General features: G+C 66.9%; 1 protein-coding gene across 1 annotated transcript; it reads left to right on the top strand.

Annotated features, from left to right (window-relative positions):
* The first annotated feature begins 1,775 nt into the window (after positions 1-1,775).
* On the top strand, positions 1,776-22,371 carry OTUB1 (OTU deubiquitinase, ubiquitin aldehyde binding 1). The gene is made up of 7 exons (XM_068171139.1): positions 1,776-1,882; positions 4,762-4,823; positions 6,697-6,795; positions 10,491-10,612; positions 11,930-12,018; positions 14,054-14,250; positions 22,068-22,371. Exons 1-7 carry the CDS (start codon positions 1,828-1,830, stop codon positions 22,266-22,268), a joined length of 825 nt encoding a protein of 274 aa, XP_068027240.1. The 5' UTR covers positions 1,776-1,827; the 3' UTR covers positions 22,269-22,371.
* The last annotated feature ends 222 nt before the right edge of the window (positions 22,372-22,593 follow it).

Here is a 22,593-nt window from a genome sequence, read left to right as displayed (position 1 = left end):
AGGTGAGGGTGGTTAATTAGGGGGGGTAATTAATTAAGGGGGGGTTAAGTGGGGGGGATTAATTGGGGGGTTAATTGGGGGGAATTGGAGGGGTTAAATGGGAGGGGAATTAATTGGGGAGGGGTTAATTGGGGAGGGGTTAATTGGGGGGTAATTGAATGGGGGGATGGTTAATTGGGGGAATTAATGGAGGGTTAATTTGGGGGGTAATTAATGGAGAAAGTTAATTGGGGAAGATAATTGAGGGGATAATTGGGGAAGATTAATTGGGGGTTAATTGGAGAGGACTAATTGAGAAGGCAATTAATTAGGAGGGGTTAATTGGGGGTAATGAATGGGGATGGTTAATTGGGGGAATTAATGGGGGGGTTAATTTGGTGGTAATGAATGGAGGCAGTTAATTGGGGAAGATAATTAATCGAGGGGTTAATTGGGAAGAAATTAATTGGGGGTTAATTGGGGGGGGTTAATTGAGAAGGCAATTAGGGAGGGGTTAATTGGGGGGGTAATGAATGGGGATGGTTAATTGGGGGAGTTAATGGGGGGGTTAATCTGGGGGTAATGAATGGAGGGAGTTAATTGGGGAAGATAATTAATTGAGAAGGTTAATTGGGAAGAATTAATTGGGGGTTAATTGGAGGGGGTTAAATGAGAAGGCAATTAATTAGGGAGGGGTTAATTGGGGGTAATGAAGGGGGTGGTTAATTGGGGGGGTAATTAATTAGGGGGAATTAAGGGGGGTGAGTTGATTGGGGGGGTTAATTAGAGGTGATTGGTCTGGGGTAATTAATTAGGGACGATAAATGGGGTTAATGAGTGGGTGGGGTTAATGAGTGGGGGTTAATGAGTGTGGGGTGTAAATGAGTGGGGCTTAATGAGTGGGGGGGCTTAAAGGGGGTGTGATAAGTGGGGGGTGGGTAATTAATGAGGGTTAATTAACTAAGGGCAGTCCCTTAGGCACTGAGTGGCATCAGGGCTAATGGGGGGCGGGGGGGAGTGTTAATTAACGAGGGGGGAGGCGTTAATTTAGGGGCCCTCCTGAAGCCCCATGAGACCTCCCCTCCTGAGCCATCATGGCGGCGCCCACAGCGGCTTCAGCCGGGCGCAGCCGCGGTGCCTGCGCGCTGCGCCCGCCGCCGCCTCCAGCCGGCGTTGCCCTCTCCCAAGATGGCGGCGCCCCGCACGGCTTCAGCTGGGCGCCGCCATGTTGTCGGAGCATGCGCGTCGCCCTTCCGGCCACCCCAAAATGGCGGCGCGCTTTGCCGGCGCCCTGCCCGCCCACTAACCTGCCCGCCCACTAACCGGCGGCGGGGGAAGAGCCGGCGGCTCGCAGGGATATGGCGGGGGTTGGGCGTAGGAAAAGGGCCGGCACCGGGAGTCGCTCCGATGCTGGGGGGCACGGCGGCCTCCCCGGGTGTGCCGCCGAGATGGCGGCGGGGGGCACCGCGCGCACTGCGGCCGTGGCCACCGGGCCCGTGGGACTCTCGGAGCCTCTCACCTTGCGCCCCACTACCAGGCTCAAGCCTCTAGCCCCATAACTACCAGGCCCAGGCCCCATGGCCCACGGCTGGGCCTCAGGCTCCGTAGTATCAGACCCGACCCCCCTGCTCCAAACCCTCCCTCCAGCCCCAGCCCGCTCCCTCGGGCCCCGCCCCCCGCGCACTGTCATTGGCCGAGGCGCGCTGCTGGGGGCGGGGCCTCCCCGCGCGGTGGCGAGGGGCGGGGCCGGGCGGCGGGGAGGGAGGCTGTGCCCGGGGCGCCGGAAGCGCTTCCGGCGGGGCGGGAGCTGACCCGGAAGCGCTGCGCGGGGCGGGGCTGCGGCGGACGATGGCGGCGGAGGAGCCTCAGCAGAAGCCGGAGCCGCTCAGCGCGGACGCAGATGGTACCCCGCGGGCCCCCCCTCCACCCTCTTCCCCCGCGACCCCCGGCCCAAACCCAGGGGCCTGCAGCCGCCCGCGGGAGCCCTGGGCCGGGACCCTCCCGGTGGGGGCCCAGGACCCCCCCCCCCGGCTCCCCTAGGGCCTTCCCAACTCCCCTAGGAACCCTCGGCCCCCCACAACCCCCCCAGGGCCTCCACAACCTCTCTCCCCCCGGCCCCCAGTACCACTCGGACCCTCCCCAGTACCTACCAATAGCCCCCCAGTGCCCCCCCGAGCCCCCCTAGAGCTCTTCCACAGCCTCCCAGTGCTGCCCAGTGCCATCCAGAGCCCCCCCAGGTACCCCCAGAGTCCTTCCACAGCCTCCCAGTGCTGCCCAGTACCATCCAGAGCCCTTCCAGTGCCCTTCTGAGCCCCCCCAGTACTGCCCAGTGCTGTCCAGAGCCCTCCTGAGCCCCCCCCCCAGAGCCCTTCCACAGCCTCCCAGTGCTGCCCAGTACCATCCAGAGCCCTTCCAGTGCCCTTCTGAGCCCCCCCAGTACTGCCCAGTGCTGTCCAGAGCCCTCCTGAGCCCCCCCCCAGAGCCCTTCCACAGCCTCCCAGTGCTGCCCAGTACCATCCAGTGCCCCTCCCAGTAACCCCCAGGGCCCCCCAGAGTCCTTCTCAGTACCCCCCAGCATCTCTCAGTAGTCCCCAGAGCCCCCCCAGAGTCTTTCCACAGCCTCCCAGTACCATCCAGAGCCCCTCCCAGTACCCCCCCAGTGCCCCTCTGAGCCCCCCCAGTGCCCCCAGTACCATCCAGAGCCCCTCTCAGTAACCCCTAGTGTGCCCCCCAGTGCTGCCCAGTGCCGTCCAGAGCCCCCGAGTGCCACTCCAGTGCCCCCCCCCGGCACCCCCAGAGTCCTTCCACAGCCTCCCAGCGCTGCCCAGTGCCATCCAGAGCCCTTCCCAGTACCCCCCAGTGCTCCTCTGAGCCCCCCAGTGCCCAATCCTGGCCCCCCAGTGCTGCCCAGTACCATCCAGAGCCCCTCCCAGTACCCCCCCTGAGCCCCTCTGAGCACCCCCAGGCCGCTCAGTGCTGCCCAGTACCATCCAGAGCCCTTCCCAGTACCCCCAGTGCCCTTCTGAGCCCCTCCTCAGCCCCCCAGGCACCCCCAGAGTCTTTCCAGAGCCCCTTCCAGTACTCCCCAGCGCCCCCCCGAGCCCCTCCAGTGCCTCCCAGAGTCCTTCCACAGCCTCCCAGTGCTGACCAGTACCATCCAGAGCCCCTCCCAGTACCCCCAGTGCCCCTGTGAGCCCCTCCAGAGCCCCCCCCCAGTGCACCCCCAGAGTCCTTTTCAGTCTCCCAGTACTGCCCAGGGCCCCCCCAGGCACCCCCAGAGTCCTTCCACAGCCTCCCAGTGCTGCCCAGTGCCATCCAGAGCCCCCCAGTGCCCCCCCCGACCTCCCCCAGAGTCCTTCCACAGCCTCCCAGTGCTGCCCAGTACCCCCCAGTGACCCCCCCAGGCCCCCCAGTACTGCCCAGTACCATCCAGAGCACCCCAGCGCCCCCCCGAGCCCCTCTAGTGCCTCCCAGAGCCCTTCCACAGCCTCCCAGTGCTGCCCAGTGCCATCCAGAGCCGCCCCCCAGTGACCCCAGAGCCCCTCTGAGCCCCCCAAGTGCACCCCCGAGCCCCCCAGTGCTGCCCAGTACCATCCAGAGCCCTTCCAGTGCCCTTCTGAGCCCCCCCAGTACTGCCCAGTGCTGTCCAGAGCCCTCCTGAGCCCCCCCAGAGTCCTTTCACAGTCTCCCAGTACTGCCCAGTGCCATCCAGAGCCCCTCCAGAGCCCCCCAGTGCCCCCCTGAGCCTCTCCAGAGCTGTCCCAGACCCCCCCAGCTCCCCCCCAGTATCTCCTAGTACTTCCCAGACCCCCCCGAGCCCCCCTGAGTCCTTCCACAGCCTCCCAGTGCCATCCAGTGCCCATCTGAGCCCCCCAGAGCCCCCCCAGATTCCTTCCTCAGTCTCCCAGTACCGGCCAGACCCCCCCCAGGCACCCCCAGAGTCCTTCCACAGCCTCCCAGTACCATCCAGAGCCCCTCCCAGTGCCCCTCTGAGCACCCTCAGAGTCCCCCAGTGCCCCTCTAAGCCCCCCCAGTGCCCCATCCAGGCCCCCCAGTGCTGCCCAGTACCATCCAGAGCCCTTCCAGTGCCCTTCTGAGCCCCCTCAGTACTGCCCAGTGCCGTCCAGGGCCCTCCCGAGCCCCCCCCAGAGTCCTTCCACAGCCTCCCAGTACTGCCCAGTACCATCCAGAGCCCTTCCCAGTACCCCCCAGTGCCCCTCTGAGCCCCACCAGGCTCCCCAGTGCCATCCAGAGCCCCTCTCAGTACCCCCCAGTGCGCCCCCCAGTACTGCCCAGTGCCGTCCAGAGCCCCCCCAGGCACCCCCAGAGTCCTTCCACAGCCTCCCAGTGCTGACCAGTACCATCCAGAGCCCCTCCCAGTAACCCCCAGAGCCCCTCTGAGCCCCTCCAGAGCCCCCCCAGGCACCCCCAGAGTCCTTCCACAGCCTCCCAGTGCTGCCCAGCACCATCCAGAGCCCCTCCCAGTACGCCCCAGTGCCCCTCTGAGCCCCCCCCAGTGCCCCCCCAGGCTCCCCAGTGCTGCCCAGTACCATGCAGAGCCCTTCCAGTGCCCTCCTGAGCCCCCCCAGAGTCCTTCCACAGCCTCCCAGTGCTGCCCAGTACCATCCAGAGCCCCCCCCAGGCACCCCCAGAGTCCTTCCACAGCCTCCCAGTGCTGCCCAGAGCTGCTCTCAGTATCCCCAGACCCCCCCCCACCCCGTAGCCCCCCCCGTCCCCCCAGTACCATCCAGCCCCTCCCAGTGACCCCAGTGCGCCCCCCAGGGGTGAACTGCTTGGCCTACGACGAGGCCATCATGGCCCAGCAGGACAGGATCCAGCAGGAGGTGAGGGGCTGGCAGCTGGGGGGGTCCCCAGGTGGGTGCTGGGAGCTGGGGGGGGTCCCAGGTGAGTCCTAAGAGCCAGGAGGGGGTCCCCAGGCCTCTCCCAGTGGCTCCCAGTTGGGGGCTGGGAGCTGGGGGGGGGTCCCAGGTGGGTGCTGGGAGCTGTGGGGGGGTCCCAGTTGGGTGCTGGGAGCTGGGGGGGGGTCCCAGGTGAGTCCTAAGAGCCAGGAGGGGACCCCCAGGCCTCTCCCAGTGGCTCCCAGTTGGGGGCTGGGAGCTGGGGGGGGGTCCCAGTTGGGGGGGGGTCACAGGTGGGTGCTGGGAGCTGGGGGGGGTCCCAGGTGAGTCCTAAGAGCCAGGAGGGGTCCCCAGGCCTCTCCCAGTGGCTCCCATTTGGGGGCTGGGAGCTGGGGGGGGGTCCCAGTTGGGTGCTGGCAGCTGGGGGGGGGGATCCCAGCTGGGAGCTGGGGGGGGTACCAGTTGGGAGCTGGGGGGGGGTCCCAGTTGGGTTGTGGGAGCTGGGGGGGGGTCCCCAGGTGGGTCCTAAGAGCCAGGAGGGGGTCCCCAGGTCTCTCCCAGTGGCTCCCAGTTGGGGGCTGGGAGCTTGGGGGGGGGTCCCAGGTGGGTGCTGGGAGCTGGGGGGTGTCCCTGGTTGGGAGCTTGGGGGTGGTCCCAGGTGGGTGCTGGGAGCTGGGGGGGGTCCCAGTTGGGAGCTGGGAGCTGGGGGGGGGGGTCCCAGGTGGGCGCTGGGAGCTGGGGGGGGGGTCCCAGTTGGGCGCTGGCAGCTGGGGGGGGGTCCCAGATGGGAGCTGGGAGCTGGGGGGTGGGGTCCCAGTTGGGTGCTGGGAGCTGGGGGGGGTCCCAGGTGAGTCCTAAGAGCCAGGAGGGGACCCCCAGGCCTCTCCCAGTGGCTCCCAGTTGGGGGCTGGGAGGTGGGGGGGGGGTCCCAGTTGGGTGCTGGCAGCTGGGGGGGGGGTCCCAGATGGGAGCTGGGAGCTGGGGGGCGGGGTCCCAGGTGGGTGCTGGGAGCTGGGGGGGTCCCCAGGTGGGTCCTAAAGAGCTAGGAGGGGGTCCCCAGGCCTCTCCCAGTGGCTCCCAGTTGGGTGCTGGGAGCTGGGGGGGGTCCCAGTTGGGTGCTGGAGGGGGTCCCAGGTTGGGTGCTGGCAGCTGGGGGGGGGGTCCCAGATGGGTGCTGGCAGCTGGGGGGGTGTCCCAGGATGGGTGCTGGCAGCTGGGGGGGGGGGTCCCAGATGGGAGCTGGGAGCTGGGGGGGGGTCCCCAGTTAGGGGTTGGTAGCTGGGGGGGGTCCCAGATGGGTGCTGGGAGCTGGGAGGGGTTCCCCAGCTGGGTCCTAAGAGCCAGGAGGGGGTCCCCAGGCCTCTCCCAGTTGGGTGCTGGGAGCTGGGAGGGGGTCCCCAGCTGGGTCCTAAGAGCCAGGAGGGGGTCCCCAGGCCTCTCCCAGTTGGGTGCTGGGAGCTCGGGGCGGGTCCCAGTTGGGTACTGGCAGCTGGAAAGGAGTCCCCAGTAGGGCACTGGGTCCTGGGGGTGTGCAGTGGGTGCTGGGGGGTGCCTGTGGGCACTGGGGGTGCCCATGGGTGCTGGGAGGATGCCCATGGGTGCGGGTGCTGCCCGTGGGCGCTGGGGGGTGCCCGTGGGTGCGGGGGTTGCCCGTGGGTGCTGGGGGGTGCCGGTGGGTGCGGGTGCTGCCCGTGGGTGCTGGGGGGGTGCCCATGGGTGCTGGGGGGTGCCCGTGGGTGCGGGTGCTGCCCGTGGGCACTGGAGGGTGCCCGTGGGCACGGGGGGTGCCCGTGGGTGCAGGGTGCTGCCCATGGGCGCGGGGGGGTGCCCGTGTCTGGCGGCTGAGGGCAGGGCACAGATCGCAGGGCAGACGCCGCTGGTGTCGGAGCGCCTGGACCTGGCAGTGCTGTACCAGGAGTACGCCCAGGACGACCTCATCTACCAGCAGAAGATACAGGTGGGCGCTGCCGGGGCACCAGGGGGCGCTGCTGAGCATTGCAGGTCCCTGCTGGTCCTTATTGATCCATGCAGGTCCTTATGGGTCCGTATTGGTTGTAATTGATCTGTATTGGTTTTTATTGGCCTGTATTGATTTTTAGTGGTCTGTATTGGTCTTTATTGGCCCATACTGGTCTTTATTGATCTGTATTGGTTTTTATTGGCCTGTACTGGTCTTTATTGATCTGTATTGGTTGTTATTGGCCTGTACTGGTTTTTATCGATCCATACTGGGCCTTATTGATCCATACTGGGCCTTATTGATCCATAATGGCGTTTATTGGCCTGTACTGGTGCTTATTGATCCCTACTGGTCCCTATTGGCCCGTCCTGGTCGTTATTGATCCATACTGGTCCGTGCTGGTCCATATTGGTCCTTATTGATCCATGCTGGCCCTTATTGATCCGTGCTGGCCCTTATTGATCCCTGTTGGTCCATACTGGTCCTTACTGGTCCTTATTGATTGGTACTGGTCCTTATTGATCCGTGCTGGTCCTTATTGATCCGTGTTGGTCCGTGCTGGTCCTTATTGGTCCTTATCGATCCGTACTGGTCCTTATTGATCCGTGCTGGCCTGTGCTGGTCGTTATTGATGCATGCTGGTCTTTATTGATCTGTGCTGGTCATTATTGATCCATGCTGGCCCTTATTGGCCGATGCTAGTCCTTATTGATCCGTGCTGGTCTGTACTGGTCCTTACTGGTCCTTATTGATCCGTAGTGGTCCTTATTGGTCTGTACTAGTCCATACTGATCCTTATTGGTCCTTATTGATTCGTGCTGGCCATTATTGATCCATGCTGGTCTTTATTGATCCGTGCTGGTCGTTATTGATCCATGCTGGTCGTTATTGATCCGTCCTGGTCTTTATTGGCCCGTCCTGGTCTTTATAGATCCATCCTGGTCGTGATTGGCCCGTGCTGGTCCTTATTGATTCATCCTGGTTGTGATTGGCCCGTGCTGGTCCTTATTGATCCATGCTGCTCGTTATTGATCCATATTGGTCTTTATTGGCCTGTGCTGGTCCTTATAGATCTGTATTGGTCTTTATTGGCCTATCCTGGTCCTTATTGATCACTATTGGTCTTTATTGATCCATCCTGGTCCTTATTGGCCCGTGTTGGTCCTTAGTGGTCTGTCCTGGTCTTTATTGATCCTTACTGATTGTTATTGATCCGTCCTGGTCCTCATTGGCCCGTCCTGGTTCTCATTGATCGGTGCTGGTCCTTATTGGTCCGTACTGGTCCTTATTGATCCGTACTGGTCCTTATTAGTCCTTATTGATCCATGCTGGTCCGTTGATCCGTGCTGGTCCGTGCTGGTCCGTACTGGTCCTTATTGATCCGTACTGGCCCATACTGGTCCTTATTGATCCGTGCTGGTCCTTATTGGTCCTTATTGATCTGTGCTGGTCTGTACTGGTCCTTATTGATCCGTGCTGGTCCGTGCTGGTCCGTACTGGTCCTTATTGATCCGTACTGGCCCATACTGGTCCTTATTGATCCGTGCTGGTCCGTACTGGTCCTTATTGATCTGTGCTGGCCTATACTGGTCCTTATTGATCCGTACTGGCCCATACTGGTCCTTATTGATCCGTGCTGGTCCGTACTGGTCCTTATTGATCTGTGCTGGCCTATACTGGTCCTTATTGATCCGTACTGGCCCATACTGGTCCTTATTGATCCTGTGCTGGTCTGTACTGGTCCTTATTGATCCATACTGGCCCATACTGGTCCTTATTGGTCCGTACTGGTCCGTATTGATCCGTGCTGGCCCGTACTGGTCCTTATGGGTCCATATTGGCTCTTATTGACCTGTGCTGGTCCTTATTGGTCCGTAGTAGTGGTTTGCTGGTGGTCTGTGGTGGCCAGTGGTGGTCTGTGGTGATCACTGGTGGTCAGTAGTGGTCCATGGTGGCCAGTGGCAGTCAGTGGTGGTCAGTGGCAGTCAGTGGTGGTCAGTGGTGGCCAGTGGTGGTCTGTGGTGGCCACTGGTGGTCTGTGGTGGCCATTGGGGATCAGTGGTGGTCAGTAGTGGTCCATGGTGGCCAGTGGCGGTCTGTGGTGGCCAGTGGTGGTCAGTGGTGGTCAGTAGTGGTCCATGGTGGCCAGTGGTGGTCTGTGGTGGCTGTGGTGATCACTGGTGGTCAGTAGTGGTCCATGGTGGCCAGTGGCTGGTCTGTGGTGGCCAGTGGTGGTCAGTGGTGGTCAGTAGTGGTCCCATGGTGGCCAGTGGTGGTCTGTGGTGGCTGTGGTGATCACTGGTGGTCAGTAGTGGTCCATGGTGGCCAGTGGCAGTCAGTGGTGGTCAGTGGCAGTCAGTGGTGGTCAGTGGTGGCCAGTGGTGGTCTGTGGTGGCCACTGGTGGTCTGTGGTGGGCCATTGGGGATCAGTGGTGGTCAGTAGTGGTCCATGGTGGCCAGTGGTGGTCTGTGGTGGCTGTTGGTGGTCAGTGGTGGCCAGTGATGGCCACTGGTGGTCAGTGGTGGTCGCTGGTGGTCCCTGGTGGCCAGTGGTTGCCAGTGGTGGTCAGTGGTGGCTGCTGGTGGTCAGTAGTGGTCTGTGATGGCCGCTGGTGGCCATTGGGGGTCAGTGGTGGTCTGTGGTGGTCGCTGGTGGCCAGTGGTGGCTGCTGGTGGTCAGTAGTGGTCAGTGGTGGTTGCTGGTGGTCAGTGGTGGTCAGTAGTGGTCAGTGGTGGTTGCTGGTGGTCAGTGGTGGTCAGTAGTGGTCCATGGTGGCCAGTGGCGGTCTGTGGTGGCCAGTGGTGGTCAGTGGTGGTCAGTAGTGGTCCATGGTGGCCAGTGGCGGTCAGTGGTGGCCAGTGGTGGTCAGTAGTGGCTGCTGGTGGTCAGTGGTGGCTGCTGGTGGTCAGTGGTGGTCAGTAGTGGCTGCTGGTGGCCAGTGATGGCCACTGGTGGCCAGTGGTGGTCAGTGGTTGCCAGTGGTGGCCAGTGGTGGCCAGTGGCGGTCAGTAGTGGTCCATGGTGGCCAGTGGCGGTCTGTGGTGGCCATGTGGTCAGTAGTGGTCCATGGTGGCCAGTGGCGGTCTGTGGTGGCTGTTGGTGGTCAGTGGTGGCCAGTGATGGCCACTGGTGGTCAGTGGTGGTTGGGTGGTGGTCCCTGGTGGCCAGTGGGTTGCCCAGTGGTGGTCAGTGGTGGCCGCTGGTGGTCAGTAGTGGTCTGTGATGGCCGCTGTGGCCATTGGGGGTCAGTGGTGGTCTGTGGTGGTCGCTGGTGGCCAGTGGTGGCTGCTGGTGGTCAGTAGTGGTCTGTGGTGGCTGCTGGTGGTCAGTGGTGGTCAGTAGTGGTCAGTGGTGGCTGCTGGTGGTCAGTGGTGGTCAGTAGTGGTCTGTGGTGGTTGCTGGTGGTCAGTGGTGGTCAGTAGTGGCTGCTGGTGGCCAGTGGTGGTCAGTGGTGGTCTGTGGTGGTTGCTGGTGGTCAGTGTGGTCAGTAGTGGCTGCTGGTGGCCAGTGGTGGTTGCTGGTGGTCAGTGGTGGTCAGTGGTGGTCTGTGGTGGTTGCTGGTGGTCAGTGGTGGTCAGTGGTGGTCTGTGGTGGTTGCTGGTGGTCAGTGGTGGTGAGTAGTGGTCCGTGGTGGCCAGTGGTGGTCAGTAGTGCCCCCTGGTGGTCAGTGGCGCCCCCCTGGTGCCCGCAGGCCCTGCTGCAGAAGTACTCTCACATCCGCAAGACTCGGGCCGGGAACGGGAACTGCTTCTACAGAGCCTTTGGCTTCGCTCACCTGGAGGCACTGCTGGAGGACACCCAGGAGCTGCAGCGGTGACCCCCCCCGAGCCCCCCTCCAGCACCCCCCCAAATCCCCACCCCCCCCCCCAGGACCCCCCCCCAAATTCCACCCACCCCCCCCGAGCACCCCCCCTGAGCCCCTCAAAATCCAAAACCAACCCCCCAGGAACCCCCCCTGAGCCCCCCCCCAAATCACACCCCCCCACCCCCTCAGTGCCCCCCTGAGCCCCCCCACATCCCACCCATCCCCCTCAGGACCCCCCCAAATCCCACCCACCACCCCCTCAGCGCCCCCTGAGCCCCCCCAAATCCAAACCACCTCAGCCCCCCTGAGCCCCCCCAAATCCCACCCACCCCCCAGGACCCCCCCCCCAAATTCCACCCACCCCCCCCAGCACCCCCTTGAGCCCCTCAAATCCAAACCAACCTCCCAGGAAACCCCCCTAGAGCCCCCCCCCAAATCCCACCCAAACACCCCCCTCAGCGCCCCCCTGAGCCCCCCCCACATCCCACCCATCCCCCTCAGGACCCCCCCCAAATCCCACCCACCACCCCCTCAGCGCCCCCCTGAGCCCCCCCAAATCTCACCCACACCCCCTCAGGACCCCCCCAAATCCCACCCACCACCCCCTCAGCACCCCTTGAGCCCCCCCAAATCTCACCCACACCCCCCAAGCCCCCCCCAAATCCCACCCACCACCCCCTCAGCGCCCCCTGAGCCCCCCCCAAATCTCACCCATCCCCCTCAGGACCCCCCCCAAATCCCACCCCCCACCCCAGCCCCCTCTGTGCCCCCCCCAACCCTTCTGGGCCCCCTCCCCAGCCCCTTAAGGACCCCCTGAGACCCCTTGGGTCTCTCTCAGGGACCCCCCAGACCCCTCTGTGCCCCCCCAGACCCCTCAGGGACCCCTCCCCAGCCCCTCAGGGACCCCCTGAGACCCCTTGGGTCCCTCTCTGCCCCTCCTCTGTGCCCCCCAGACCCCCCTGGGACCCCTCCCCAGCCCCTTAGGGACCCCCTGAGACCCCTTGGGTCCCTCTCTGCCCCTCCTGTGCACTCCCAGACCCCCCTGGGACCCCTTCCCAGCCCCTTAGGGACCCCCTGAGACCCCTTGGGTCTCCCTCTGTGCCCCCCCCAGACCCCTCAGGACCCCTCCCCATCCTATTAGGGACCCCCTGAGACCCCTTGGGTCTCCCTCTCTGCCCCCCCAGACCCCTCTGTGCCCCCCCAGACCCCTCTGTGCCCCCCAAACCCCCCTGTTGCCCCCCCCAGACCCCTCTGTGCCCCCTCCCCCAGCGTGCTGGCGCCCCCCCCCGGCCGGCCTGGGGACCCCCCTGGTGGTCTCCCCCCAGGTTCAAGGAGGTCTCAGCCCGCAGCAAGGAGGAGTTGGTGGCTCAGGGCTTCACCGAGTTCACCATCGAGGACTTCCACAACACGGTGAGCAGGGCCTGGCACCGCCTGGCACCGCCTGGCACCGCCTGGCATGGCCTGGTACGGCCTGGTACAGCCTGGTATGGACTGGTACAGCCTGGCACAGGCCTGGTACGGACTGGCACAGCCTGGTACAGCCTGGCACAGCCTGGTACAGGCCTGGTACGGCCTGGCACAGCCTGGTACAGCCTGGTACGGCCTGGTATGGCCTGGTACAGCCTGGTATGGCCTGGTACGGCCAGCCCTCCCTCAGCCCTCCCTCTGCCCCCCCCTGTGCCCAGCTGTGTGCCCCCTGTGCCACTCTGTGCCAGCCTGTGCCATCTTCTGTGCCCCTTGTGCCAGCCTGTGCCTATCTAGTGTTGCTTCCTGTGCCAGCCTGTGCCCAGCTGTGTGCTCCTCTGTGCCCCCTGTGCCACTCTGTGCCTATCTAGTGTGCTTCCTGTGCCAGTCTGTGCCCTTCTGTGTGCTCCTCTGTGCCCCTTGTGCCAGTCTATGCCTATCTAGTGTGCCTCCTGTGCCCCCTGTGCCCATCTCTGTGCCCCCCTGTGCCACTCTGTGCCCATCTCTGTGCCCCCTGTGCCAGTCTCTGTGCCCCCTGTGCCAGTCTCTGTGGCCCCCTGTGCCACTCTGTGCCCGTCTCTCTGTGCCCCCTGTGCCAGTCTCTGTGCCCCCGTGCCAGCCTGTGCCCACCTGTGCCAGTCTCTGTGCCCCCTGTGCCACTCTGTGCCCATCTCTGTGCCCCCCTGTGCCAGTCTCTGTGCCCCCTGTGCCACTCTGTGCCCATCTCTGTGCCCCCTGTGCCAGCCTGTGCCCACCTGTGCCAGTCTCTGTGCCCCCTGTGCCACTCTGTGCCCATCTCTGTGCCCCCTGTGCCAGTCTCTGTGCCCCCTGTGCCACTCTGTGCCCATCTCTGTGCCCCCTGTGCCCATCTCTGTGCCCCCGTGCCAGTCTGTGTGCCCCCTGTGCCAGCCTGTGCCCATCTGTGTGCTGCTCTGTGCCCCCTATGCTAGTCTGTGCCCATCTCTGTGCCCCCTGTGCCACTCTGTGTGCCCTGGGTGCCAGCCTGTGCCCATCTCTGTGCCCCCTCTGCCCATCTCTGTGCCCTCTGTGCCACTCTGTGTGCCCTGGGTGCCAGCCTGTGCCCACCTCTATGCCCCCTCTGCCCATCTCTGTGCCCTCTGTGCCACTCTGTGTGCCCTGGGTGCCAGCCTGTGCCCATCTGCGTGCCCCCCTGTGCCAGCTGCTGGAGCTGCTGGAGCGGGGTGGAGCAGGGGCTGTGCCCATTGCTGTGCTCCTCTGTGTCCTCTGTGCCACTCTGTGCCCATCTAGTGTGCTTTTTGTGCCAGTCTGTGCCTATCCAGTGTGCCCCCTGTGCCAGCCTGTGCCCATCTGTGTGCTTCTCTGTGCCCTTTGTGCCAGTCTATGCCTATCTAGTGTGTTCCTCTGTGCCACTCTGTGCCCATTACTGTGCCCCCCTGTGCCAGTCTGTGTGCTTTCTGTGCCACTCTGTGCCCTTCTGTGTGCTCTGGGTGCCAGCCTGTGCCCATCTATGTGCCCACCTGTGCCAGTCTCTGTGCCCCCTGTGCCAGCCTGTGCCCACCTGTGCCCGTCTCTGTGCCCCCTGTGCCACTCTGTGCCCATCTCTGTGCCCCCTGTGCCAGTCTCTGTGCCCCCTGTGCCACTCTGTGCCCATCTCTGTGCCCCCTGTGCCCCCTGTGCCCGTCTCTGTGCCCCCCTGTGCCAGTCTCTGTGCCCCCCAGTGCCACTCTGTGCTCATCTCTGTGCCCCCTGTGCCAGTCTGTGTGCCCCCCTGTGCCAGTCTCTGTGCCCCTGTGCCACTCTGTGCCCATCTCTGTGGCCCCTGTGCCAGTCTGTGTGCCCCCTGTGCCCGTCTCTGTGCCCCCTGTGCCACTCTGTGCTCATCTCTGTGCCCCCTCTGCCCATCTCTGTGTCCTCTGTGCCACTCTGTGGGCTCTGGCTGCCACTCTGTGCCCCCTGTGCCACTCTGTGTGCCCTGGGTGCCAGCCTGTGCCCATCTGTGGCAGCTGATGGAGCTGCTGGAGCGGGGTGGGAGCAGGGGCTGGCACTGCCCGAGCTGCTGGCAGCCTTCAACGAGCCGGGCACCTCCGACTACCTGGTGGTCTACCTGCGCCTGCTGACCTCTGGCTGCCTCCAGCGCCACCACCGCTTCTTCCAGAGCTTCCTGGAGGGCACCAGGAGCGTCAAGGAGTTCTGCCAGCAGGTGGGCACCCCCCTGGGCACCCCCAGGGGCACCAAAGGGGCACCTAAGGGGCACCCCCGGGCAACCCAGGGAGGGTAATGGGGAGGGGGGAAGCAGCCGAGGGGCAGCCAGGGGGGCACCCAGGGGGCAGCCAGGGGGCATGGGAGGCTTCTGAGGGCAGTGCCAGGAGGGCACCCAAGGAGTCAAAGGGTGGTGCCAGGCAGTGGGCACCCAAGGGGCACCCAGAGGGCAGCTAAGGGGTACCCAAGGGGCACCAAAGGGGTGCGATGGGGAGGAGGAGGCAGCCAAGGGGCAGCCAGGGGGCAGCCAGGGGGCATGGGAGGCAGCAGCAAAGGGTTGTGCCAGCAGGGGGGCACCCAGGTGGGCACCCCCAGGGCATGAGGGTAGCCAGGAGGTACCCAGAGGGTACCCAGAGGGCACCTAAGGGGCACCTAAGGAGTGCGATGGGGAGGGGGGAGGCGGCCAAGGGGCAGCCAAGGGGCACCCAAGGGGCAGGGGAGGCTTCTGAGGGCAGTGCCAGGAGGGCACCCAAGGAGTCAAAGGGTGGTGCCAGGCAGTGGGCAGCCAGGGGGGGGCACCCAGAGGGTACCCAGAGGGCAGCTAAGGGGCACCAAAGGGGCACCCCCGGGCAACCCAGGGAGGGTAATGGGGAGGGGGAGGCAGCCAAGGGGCAGCCAGGGGGCATGGGAGGCTTCTGAGGGCAGTGCCAGGAGGGTACCCAAGGAGTCAGAGGGTGGTGCCAGGCAGTGGGCACCCAGGGGGGGCACCCAGAGGGTACCCAGAGGGCACCCAAGGGGGACCCAAGGGGCACCAAAGGGGTGCGACGGGGAGGGGGAGGCAGCCGAGGGGCAGCCAAGGGGCACCCAGGGGGCAGCCAGGGGGCATGGGAGGCTCTGAGGGCAGTGCCAGGAGGGCACCCAAGGAGGTCAGAGGGTGGTGCCAGGCAGTGGGGCAGCCAGAGGGCACCACCAGGGCACCCCCAGGGTAGCTAAGGGGCACCAAAGGGGCACCCCCAGGCAGCCTAGGGAGGGTAATGGGGAGGGGGGAGGCAGCCAAGGGGCAGCCAGGGGGCATGGGAGGCAGCAGCAAAGGGTTGTGCCAGCAGGGGGGGCACCCAGGGGGGCACCCCCAGGGCATGAGGGTAGCCAGGAGGTACCCAGTGGGCACCCAGAGGGCACCCAAGGGGCACCAAAGGGGTGTGACAGGGAGGGGGGAGGCAGTCAAGGGGCAGCCAGGGGGCAGCCAGGGGGGCATGGGAGGCTTCTGAGGGCAGTGCCAGGGGGGGCACCCAAGGAGTCAAAGGGTGGTGCCAGGCAGTGGGCAGCCAGGGGGGGCACCCAGAGGGTACCCAGAGGGCACCCAAGGGGCACCCACAGGGCACCCAGGGGGCATGGGAGGGTAGCAATGGAGAGTGGGAGGCAGCCAAGGGGCAGCCAAGGGGCACCCAGGGGGCAGCCAGGGGGCATGGGAGGCTTCTGAGGGCAGTGCAGGAGGGCACCCAAGGAGTCAGAGGGTGGGTGCCAGGCAGTGGGCACCCAGAGGGCACCCCCCAGGGCACTCCCAGGGCAGCTAAGGGGCACCCCAAGGGGCACCAAAGGGGTGCGACGGGGAGGGGGGAGGCAGCCAAGGGGCAGCCAAGGGGCACCCAGGGGGCATGGGAGGCAGCAGCAAAGGGTTGTGCCAGCAGGGGGGGCACCCAGGGGGGCACCCACAGGGCATGGGGGTGGCCAGAGGGCACCTGGAGGGCATCTATGGGGCACCCACAGGGCTCCCAGGGGGCATGGAGGGCAGCCATGGGGGGGAGGGAGGCAGCCAAGGGGCAGCCAAGGGGCACCCAGGGGGCACCCAGGGGGCATGGGAGGCTTCTGAGGGCAGTGCCAGGAGGGCACCTAAGGAGTCAGAGGGTGGTGCCAGGCGGTGGGCAGCCAGAGGGCACCACCAGGGCACCCCCAGGGTAGCTAAGGGGCACCCAAGGGGCACCAAAGGGGTGCGACAGGGGAGGGGGGAGGCAGCCAAGGGGGCAGCCAAGGGGCACCCCAGGGGGGCAGCCAGGAGGCAGGGGAGGCTCCGAGGGCAGTGCCAGGAGGGCACTCAAGGAGTCAGAGGGTGGTGCCAGGCAGTGGGCAGCCAGAGGGCACCACCAGGGCACCCCCCAGGGTAGCTAAGGGGGCACCCCAAGGGGCACCAAAGGGGTGCGACGGGGAGGGGGAGGCAGCCGAGGGGGCACCCAGGGGGCAGCCAGGGGGGCACCCAGGGGGGCATGGGAGGCTTCTGAGGGCAGTGCCAGGAGGGCACCCAAGGAGTCAGAGGGTGGGTGCCAGGCAGTGGGCACCCAAGGGGCACCCAGAGGGGTACCCAGAGGGCACCCAAGGGGCACCCAAGGGGCACCAAAGGGGTGCGATGGGGAGGAGGGAGGCAGCCAAGGGGCAGCCAGGGGGGCAGCCAGGGGGCATGGGAGGCAGCAGCAAAAGGTTGTGCCAGCAGGGGGGCACCCAGGGTGGGCACCCCCAGGGCATGGGGGGTAGCCAGGAGGTACCCAGTGGGCACCCAGAGGGCACCCAGGGGCACCTAAGGGGTGTGACAGGGAGGGGGAGGCAGTCAAGGGGCAGCCAAGGGGCACCCAGGGGGCAGCCAGGGGGCAGGGGGAGGCCTCTGAGGGCAGTGCCAGGAGGATACCTAAGGAGTCAAAGGGTGGTGCCCAGGCAGTGGGCAGCCAGAGGGCATCCCCAGGCCACCCAAGGGGCACCCAAAGGGCAGCTAAGGGGGCACCCAAGGGGTACCAAAGGGGCACAACGGGGAGGGGGAGGCAGCCGAGGGGGCAGCCAGGGGGCAGCCAGGGGGCATGGGAGGCAGCAGCAAAGGGGTTGTGCCAGCAGGGTGGCACCCAGGGGGGCACCCACAGGGCGTGGGGGGTAGCTAGAGGGCACCTGGGGGGCATCTATGGGGCACCCACAGGGCACCCAGGGGGGCATGGAGGGCAGCCATGGGGGGAGGGAGGCAGCCAGAGGGCAGCCAAGGGGCACCCAGGGGGCAGCCAGGGGGCATGGGAGGCTTATGAGGGCAGTGCCAGGAGGGCACCCCAAGGAGTCAAAGGGGTGGTGCCAGGCAGTGGGCACCCAGGGGGGCACCCCCAGGGCACCCCCAGGGTAGCTAAGGGGCACCAAAGGGGGCACCCCCGGGCAACCTAGGGAGGGGTAATGGGGGAGGGGGAGGCAGCCAAGGGGCAGCCAGGGGGCAGCCAGGGGGCATGGAGGGCAGCAGCAAAGGGTTGTGCCAGCAGGGGGGCACCCAGGGGGGCACCCCCCAGGGCATGGGGGTAGCCAGGAGGTACCCAGTGGGCACCCAGAGGGCACCCAAGGGGCACCCAGGGGGCATGGAGGGCAGCCATGGGGGGAGGGGAGGCAGCCAAGGGGCAGCCAAGGGGCAGCCAGGGGGCATGGGAGGCTTCTGAGGGCAGTGCCAGGAGGGCACCCAAGGAGTCAAAGGGTGGTGCCAGGCAGTGGGCAGCCAGAGGGGCACCCCCCAGGGCACCCCCAGGGTAGCTAAGGGGCACCAAAGGGGCACCCCCGGGCAACCTACGGAGGGTAATGGGGAGGGGGAGGCAGCCGAGGGGGCAGCCAGGGGGCAGCCAGGGGGCATGGGAGGCTTCTGAGGGCAGTGCCAGGAGGGCACCCAAGGAGTCAATGGGTGGTGCCAGGCAGTGGGGCAGCCAGAGGGCACCACCAGGGCACCCAAGGGGCACCCAAAGGGCAGCTAAGGGGCACCCAAGGGGCACCAAAGGGGGTGCGACGGGGGAGGGGGAGGCAGCCAAGGGGCAGCCAGGGGGCATCCAGGGGGCATGGGAGGCAGCAGCAAAGGGTTGTGCCAGCAGGGAGGCACCCAGGTGGGCACCCCCAGGGCATGGGGGTAGCCAGGAGGTACCCAGTGGGCACCCAGAGGGCACCCAAGGGGCACCCAGGGGGCATGGAGGGTAGCAATGGGGAGTGGGAGGCAGCCAAGGGGCAGCCAGGGGGCACCCAGGGGGCATGGGAGGCTTCTAAGGGCAGTGCCAGGAGGGCACCCAAGGAGTCAAAGGGTGGTGCCAGGCAGTGGGCAGCCAGAGGGCACCCCCAGGGCAGCTAAGGGGCACCCAAAGGGCACCAAAGGGGCACCCCCAGGCAACCTAGGGAGGGTAATGGGGAGGGGGGAGGCAGCCGAGGGGCAGCCAAGGGGGCACCCAGGGGGCACCCAGGGGGGCATGGGAGGGCTTCTGAGGGGCAGTGCCAGGGAGGGCACCCAAGGAGTCAAAGGGGTGGTGCCAGGCAGTGGGGCAGCCAGAGGGCACCACCAGGGCACCCAAGGGGCACCCAGAGGGCACCCAAGGGGCACCAAAGGGGCACCCCCAGGCAACCTAGGGAGGGTAATGGGGAGGGGGAGGCAGCCAAGGGGCAGCCAGGGGGGCAGCCCAGGGGGCAGCCAGGGGGCAGCCAGGGGGCATGGGAGGCAGCAGCAAAGGGTTGTGCCAGCAGAGGGGCACCCCAGGGGGGCACCCCCAGGGCATGGGGGGTAGCCAGGAGGTACCCAGTGGGCACCCAGAGGGGCACCCAAGGGGCACCCAAGGGGCACTAGGGGGGGTGGGAGGCAGCCAGAGGGCAGCCAAGGAGTGTGGGAAGCAGCCCTGGTGCCCCCCCCCCCCCAGTTGCCCCCTCCCTGTGCCCCCCGGGGAGCCTCACCCCCACCCAGTGCCCCCCAGTGCCCCCCCAGTGCCCTCTGCTGCCCTCCCAGTGCCCCCCAGCCCCCTCTGGGTGCCCACTTCTCTGCCCTCCCAGTGCCCCCCCAGCCCCCTCCCCAGTGCCCCTTTATGCCCCACCAGCCCCCCCCCAGCCCCCTCTGCAGCCCTCCCAGTGCCCCCCAGTCCCCCTCTGATGCCCCCCTTGTGCCCTCCCAGTGCCCTCCCAGTGCCCCTTTATGCCACTCCAGCCCCCTCTGCTGCCCTCCCAGTGCCCTTTAATGCCCCCTTTGATGCCCCACCTTGTCCCCCTCCTAGAGCCCCCCAGCCCCCTCTGGTGCCCCACTTGTGCCCTCCCAGTGCCCTTCCAGTGCCCTTTTATGCCCCCCCAGCCCCCTCTGCTGCCCTCCCAGTGCCCCCCAGCCCCCCCTGCTGCCCTCCCCAGTGCCCTTTAATGCCCCTCCCAGTGCCCCCCCAGCCCCCCCTGCTGCCCTCCCAGTGCCCCCTGGTGCCCTCCCCAGTGCCCTTTTACACCCCCCCCCAGTGCCCCCCCAGCCCCCTCTGCTGCCCTCCCAGTGCCCCCCAGCCCCCTCCCAGTGCCCCTTTTATGCTCCTCCAGTGCCCCCCCAGCCCCTCTGCTGCCCTCCCAGTGCCTTTCAGCCCCCTTTGATGCCCACTTGTCCCCTCCTAGAGCCCCCCAGGCCCCTCTGGTGCCCACTTGTGCCCTCCCAGTGCCCTTCCAGTGCCCTTTTATGCCCCCCCAGTCCCCTCTGCTGCCCTCCCAGTGCCCCCCAGTGCTCCTCCAGTCCCCTTTGATGCCCACTTGTGCCCTCCCCAGTGCCCTTTCAGCCCCCTCCCAGTGCCCCTTTATGCCCCCTCCAGCCCCCCCAGCCCCCTCTGCTGCCCCTCCCAGTGCCCCCCAGCCCCCTCCCAGTGCCCCTTTATGCCCCTCCAGCCCCCCCCAGCCCCCTTTGCTGCCCTCCCAGTGCCCCCTGGTGCCCTCCCCAGTGCCCTTTTATGCCCTCCCAGTGCCCCCCAGTCCCCTCTGCTGCACCTCCAGTGCCCCCCCAGCCCCCCCTGGTGCCCTCCCAGTGCCCCCCCAGCCCCCTCCCAGTGCCCCTTTATGCCCCTCCAGCCCCCCTCTGCCCCCTCTGGTGCCCTCCTAGTGCCCTTTAATGCCCCCCCAGCCCCCCTCTGGTACCCCCCCAGTGCCCCCCAGCCCTCTCTGCTGCCCTCCTAATGCTCCTCCAGCCCCCTTTGATGCCCACTTGTGCCCTCCCAGTGCCCCCCCAGCCCCCTCCCAGTGCCCTTTTGCACCCCCCCAGCCCCCCCCAGCCCCCCCGCTGCCCTCCCAGTGCCCTCCCAGTGCCCCCTTTATGCCACTCCAGCCCCCTCTGCTGCCCTCCCAGTGCCCCCTGGTGCCCTCCCAGTGCCCTTTTAACGCCCCCCCAGTGCCCCCCAGCCCCCTCTGCTGCCCTCTCAGTGCCCCCCAGCCCCCTCCCAGTGCCCCTTTATGCCCCTCCAGCCCCCCCCCAGCCCCCTTTGCTGCCCCCCCCAGTGCCCCCCAGCCCCCTTCCCAGTGCCCCTTTTACGCCCCCCCCAGCCCCCCCCCAGTCCCCTCTGCTGCCCTCCCAGTGCCCCCCAGCCCCCTCCCAGTGCCCTTTTATGCCACTGTAGTCCTCTCTGCTGCCCTCCCAGTGCCTTCCACCTCCCTTTGATGCCCACTTGTGCCCTCCCAGTGCCCTTTAATGCCTCTCCCAAGTGCCCCTCTGCTGCCCCCCAGCTCCCTCTGCTGCCCTCCCAGTGCCCCCCAGTGCTCCTCCAGTCCCCTTTGATGCCCACTTGTGCCCTCCCAGTGCCCTTTTGCACCCACCCCAATGCCCCCCCAGCCCCTTCTGCTGCCTTCCCAGTGCCCCCCCAGCCCCTTCCCAGTGCCCTTTTACACCCCCCCCAGTGCCCCCCAGCCCCCTTTGCTGCCCTCCCAGTGCCCCCTAGCCCCCCCTGGTGCCCTTTAATGCCCCTCCAGCCCCCCCAGCCCCCTTTGCTGCCCTCCCAGTGCCCCCCCAGCCCCCTCCAAGTGCCCTTTAATGCCCCTCCAGCGCCCCCCCAGCCCCCCTCCCAGTGCCCCTTTATGCCACTCCTGCCCCCCCTGCTGCCCTCCCAGTGCCCCCCAGCCCCCTCCCAGTGCCCTTTTACACCCCCCCAGTCCCCTCTGCTGCCCTCCCAGTGCCCTTTCATGCCACCCCCAGTGCCCCTCAGCCCACTCAGGTGCCCTCCCAGTGCCCCCCAGTGCCCTCTGCTGCCCTCCCAGTGCCCCCCCAGTGCCCCTCTGCTGCCCTCCCAGTGCCCTCTGCTGCCCTCCCAGTGCCCCCCAGCCCCCTCCCAGTGCCCCTTTTACACCCCCCCAGCCCCCCCCAGCCCCCCCTGCTGCCCTCCCAGTGCCCTCCCAGTGCCCCCTTTATGCCACTCCAGCCCCCCCTGCTGCCCCTCCCAGCCCCCCCTGCTGCCCTCCCAGTGCCCTTTTACACCCCCCCAGTGCCCCCCAGTCCCCTCTGCTGCACCTCCAGTGCCCCCCAGCCCCCTCCCAGTGCCCCTTTATGCCCCTCCAGCCCCCCCCAGCCCCCTCTGCTGCCCTCCCAGTGCCCCCCAGCCCCCTCCCAGTGCCCTTTTACACCTCCCCAGCCCCCTCTGGTGCCCTCCCCAGTGTCCTCCAGCCCCCCTCCCAGTGCCCCTTTATGCCCCCCCAGCCCCCTCTGCTGCCCTCCCAGCGCCCCCCCAGCCCCCTCCCAGTGCCCTTTTACACCCCCCCAGCGCCCCCCAGCCCCCTCCCCAGTGCCCCTTTATGCCACTCCTGCCCCCCCCTGCTGCCCTCCCCAGTGCCCCCCAGCCCCCTCTGCTGCCCCCCCAGCCCCCCCCAGCCCCCTTTGCTGCCCTCCCAGTGCCCCCCAGCCCCCCTCCCAGTGCCCTTTTACGCCCCTCCAGCGCCCCCCAGCCCCCCCCCAGTGCCCTTTTACACCCCCCCAGCCCCCCCCAGCCCCCCTCTGCAGCCCCTCCCAGCCCCCCCCCAGCCCCCCTGAGGTGCCTCTCTGCCGCCCCCTGGCGCCGGCAGGAGGTGGAGCCGATGTGCAAGGAGAGCGACCACATCCACGTCATCGCCCTGGCCCGGGCCCTGCAGGTGCCTGTGCTGGTGGAGTACATGGACAGGGGGGGGCCCGGGGGGGCCACCCACCCCCACATCTTCCCTGAGGGCTCCCAGCCCCGGGTCTGCCTCCTCTACAGGCCTGGCCACTACGACATCCTCTACAAGTGAGCTGCAGTGCCAGCCTCTGCCCAGCCTGGCACTGGCACCCACCCCCCCTGCCCCCCCCCAGCCTGCTCCCTGACACCCCCCCAATAAAAACCTCAACCCCCCCCACCTCGGGTTCGGCTTCATTTGGGGCTGGGGGAGCTGGGAATGGGGGTGGGAGGGGGGTGGGAGGGGGGGGGGGATGCCCCCTGGCACCTCAGGGGGCACCGTGCCAGGCTGCCCCTGAGCCACTTGGGTGCTCTCTTGGGTCCCCCTCCCCCCCCTCTGAAGCCTCAGTTGGGGCTGGGGGGGGCTGGAAATGGGGCTGGGGGCTTCCAAATGGGGCTGG

This window comes from Melanerpes formicivorus, unplaced genomic scaffold (genome assembly GCF_026170545.1).
Source record: "Melanerpes formicivorus ecotype bairdi unplaced genomic scaffold, bMelFor1.0.p_v2 SCAF_2023, whole genome shotgun sequence".
NCBI classification, from domain to species: domain Eukaryota; kingdom Metazoa; phylum Chordata; class Aves; order Piciformes; family Picidae; genus Melanerpes; species Melanerpes formicivorus.
The sequence above is the reverse complement of the archived record's forward strand: the minus strand, read 5'-3'. Positions and strand labels throughout refer to the sequence as shown.